The sequence below is a fragment of the Trachymyrmex septentrionalis genome, unplaced genomic scaffold, assembly GCF_001594115.1.
Source record: "Trachymyrmex septentrionalis isolate Tsep2-gDNA-1 unplaced genomic scaffold, Tsep1.0 scaffold126, whole genome shotgun sequence".
In the NCBI taxonomy this organism is placed as follows: domain Eukaryota; kingdom Metazoa; phylum Arthropoda; class Insecta; order Hymenoptera; family Formicidae; genus Trachymyrmex; species Trachymyrmex septentrionalis.
The window spans coordinates 1,084,299-1,087,921 of record NW_017304395.1 but is presented as its reverse complement, the minus strand read 5'-3'; the positions used below and the strand labels follow the sequence as shown (position 1 = coordinate 1,087,921).

Sequence of the window (3,623 nt, the reverse complement as noted above, 5' to 3'; positions counted from 1 at the left end):
AATAGTTAATCTACATTGAATTATTGAAGTATCAAAGTTCTAGCTTTGACCGTTGTAGGCCTTCCTAATTCTTATTGGATTATCACCTGTTATTATCAATTTCACATCAACTTTGTTAGATTTATTAAAATTTTAATTTAAAATCAAGTTCATTTTTAATGTCAAAAATTAAAATAATAACGCCCTGTATATTTTAAGTCTTTTATGTTTTGTATATAAGCGCGCATATGCGCATATATACATTTTTAACGTTTTTATACTTTATAATTTGTATAAAATGTTTCAAGTCTATATATTTTGGAATACAAAAAATTAAACGTGTATAATTCCATAAATTTTCACTTATTTCCAAATTTTTAGATACATTATTAAAAGTTTTGTTCATAACTGTATATGTCGTTAGATCTGTCATTCCTTATCTTATCATAAACGCAATCACCAACTTGATATCAAAAAAACTATTTAAGTTTGAACCATGACGTAGACATCTAATAGACATCTCAATAAACTTTCTTCTAAGTCACGTCGTTGTAAAATCGTAACATTAATTTTGATATCACATATCATTTAATGCATTGGTATTCATCCAAGAAATTTATTGTAACAAGAAAATGAATTGATCCTCCCCATTTATAAAAAAAAAGATTGTTGATTTTTTGCAATGTATTTTGATATGTTGAAAAGAAACAGTGACTAAAGAAAGGAAAAGGATAGGATTAAGGACAATATTGCTGACGAGAAATATTGAGCACATATTAAAATATCGTAATGGAACGTTCAGTGCCACTTAGCGGAGGATTGCGAGGTCGTAACGCCAAGCGAAAGCTCCCAGGTGAAGCAGCGGGCACGGGTTCTGGAAAAAAGGGTAGAGGATCCGATATGACCACCCCTAAACTGCCGGCTCATGGTTATCCGCTCGAGCACCCATTCAACAAGGACGGCTACAGATATATTTTGGCAGAGCCAGATCCACACGCGCCTTTCCGACAGGTATGCTTCGGCTTTTTTTGTGCTTGCGTATATTAACTTTTAATTTTTATACAAATCACACACACACAACATTTGTGTGTGTGTGATTTATATAAATATTGTTCCAATATACATATATTAGAACAATGTATCAGCAAAGGATCAAAATTTTTTTATTTTCATTGTATCCCTATTACAAGAAAGTTTTACTGAAAGAAAAAAGGAAAAAATATATTGTTGATTCTTCCAACAAATTTATCAATTTTTAAAAACTTTATTAATCGAAGAAGATTGATTTTATCGTGTTGATTTCTTTTTCAGCATAATAATATATTTTTGCCTTCTTTTCTTTTTAAATCAATTTGTAATGTGGATGTAATGTAAGTAAATCTTAATTTTTGACTGCACACATTGGCTGTGTTTCAATATACACTGCCAATACTGAAAATATAAAATATATACATAACATGAATTATAAGTTTTCAATATATCGGAATGCGGCCATTATATATATAAGAATTTATCTAAAATTAAAAACATTAAAGTTTTTGATTAATTAAAGTCATGTTATTGTTTCATATTAATCAATGCGTAAAAAGTAAATCATAATAGTAGCATATTTTTATTTTATTTTATTGGGAGTTTTGGAAAGCAATTTATATTATATAGTCAAGGGATTAAAGTTCTGAATTTAAATGCATAATAACATTTAAAATAATTTTGAATATTTTCTAAATTCTCCAATTATTTAAATTTGTGTTTAGGAGTTCGATGAAAGCAGTGATTGGGCTGGTAAACCTATACCCGGCTGGCTGTATCGTGCTCTTAGCCCAAGTACGGTCTTGCTTGCATTGCATGATCGTGCGCCGCAACTCAAAGTGGCTGAGGACAGATTAGCGGTTACTGGAGAAAAAGGATATTGTATGATTAGAGCCACGCATAGTACGTAAGAACAATCTTTCTATCACTTGTTAAAATGCTAGCGTTCTTTTCCATCTCAGGGACTGAATTTTACTAGCAATTATATATTGATATCGTGTATTTTCATATAAAATTTCTATATTAAAAATCTAATTGTACAAATATTTAATGTCAAATACGAGCATATAATCAGAAAGAGCTTATTTTCTAATACTAATATACATAATTTTTCGATAATCTAATTAATTTTGATAAATATAATCATAATTCAAAATATAATAATATTATTATTATACTAGCTATTAATATTATTGAGAAATTATGCATACTGATACACAATTGAAATTTTTTAATATTCTTTTCAATTTTTGTTTTAATGATACTTGCATTTTATTTGTTCTTATATTTTATGCTTATATTTTATCTGGAAAGTTTGCTATAGTTGATAGGTAATGTTTTGTATAACGATCTAATTACATTTATTATACAGATGTAAGCAGGGGTACTTGGTATTGGGAAGCCACCATTGAAGAGATGCCAGAGGGATCTGCCACGAGACTCGGATGGGGACAAGAATATGCAAACTTACAAGCTCCACTTGGCTATGACAAATTTGGTTACTCATGGAGATCCAGGTATTGCATATCACCATTAGACAGAGTGTGAAAAAAGCGGACCCCTTAATATTTTGAAAAGTAAGCATTTTTGTAAAAAAATTTGCATACCAAAGTTATAGGGTTTCAAGTGGCGTATTACAGTAATAATAGAATAACTTTGGATATCATCCTCAAGGTCACGTAAAAATCACCTGAAATTTTTAAACAAAAAACCCCCATTTTTTTATTACATATTTTTATAACTGACTTCGAAAGTTCTTTCTCTCAGAGTTTTCTAGAGAAAATACTATAATAAATACATAACCAATAGGAAATAAAGCCCATGGTCAATTGATCAAGTTCAATGATCTTTAGTGCTTAAATAATTCGTGAATTTATATACTACGTATCTAATTGCTTCAGTAGTCTAAAGGCTTAGGATGCTCGTGCGAAATGCAAAAGATTCAGGTTCGATCCCCGAGTGAGGTAATATTTTATAATAAATTATTTACAGATTTTAATATGTTTATCAGCATCTTTAAAATCTTTTTAAGATGCCTATGAACGTCAAATTATTAAATTGCAAGGCAATTTAATTTGTGATAGTATTACGATAATTTTGTCGACGTAAGTCGTCGTTTCAAGATCGAAAAATCAATTCGACGCAGTTTGGCAGGATTTGATCGTGGTATATAAATTCACATCGAATTATTTGAGCTAACTAAAGATCCAGCTTCAACCGTTATTGACTTTATTTTCTATTGGTTGTGCATTCACATGTGCAGTTAAATAAGATTCTCACTATAATAAAGTTTTTTTTAAATTAGTACTTTTCAAGTAAGTTTCCTAAAGTATTCTTTTCAAGAAAAGAAAAGAAGTGTAGTACATTTTTTATAGAAAAGGAACACGATTTCACGAAAGCCGTGGCAAGCATTACAGCGACAGTTATGGTGAGGGTGATACCTTGGGCTTCCTTATAGTTCTCCCAGACACACATGATGCATCACACATTCCGAATACTTATAAAGACAGAGTGAGTACAGCAAACTCATTTGTAAAAAGTAAATTACATATACATATATGTATTATATATACTGTATACAATATACAATATACATAATACTAAGTTAAACTTAG

General features: G+C 29.7%; 1 protein-coding gene across 1 annotated transcript in view; it reads left to right on the top strand.

The window, feature by feature from the left end:
- The window catches only part of LOC108755958 (set1/Ash2 histone methyltransferase complex subunit ASH2), an 8,883-nt gene that overhangs the window by 2,161 nt on the left and 3,099 nt on the right, over positions 1 to 3,623 (top strand). Inside the window, exons 6-9 of the mRNA XM_018499441.1 lie at positions 782 to 990; positions 1,734 to 1,911; positions 2,381 to 2,525; positions 3,384 to 3,519. Coding sequence (XP_018354943.1) covers positions 782 to 990; positions 1,734 to 1,911; positions 2,381 to 2,525; positions 3,384 to 3,519 — 668 coding nt within the window. The remainder of the gene's footprint in view (positions 1 to 781; positions 991 to 1,733; positions 1,912 to 2,380; positions 2,526 to 3,383; positions 3,520 to 3,623) is intronic.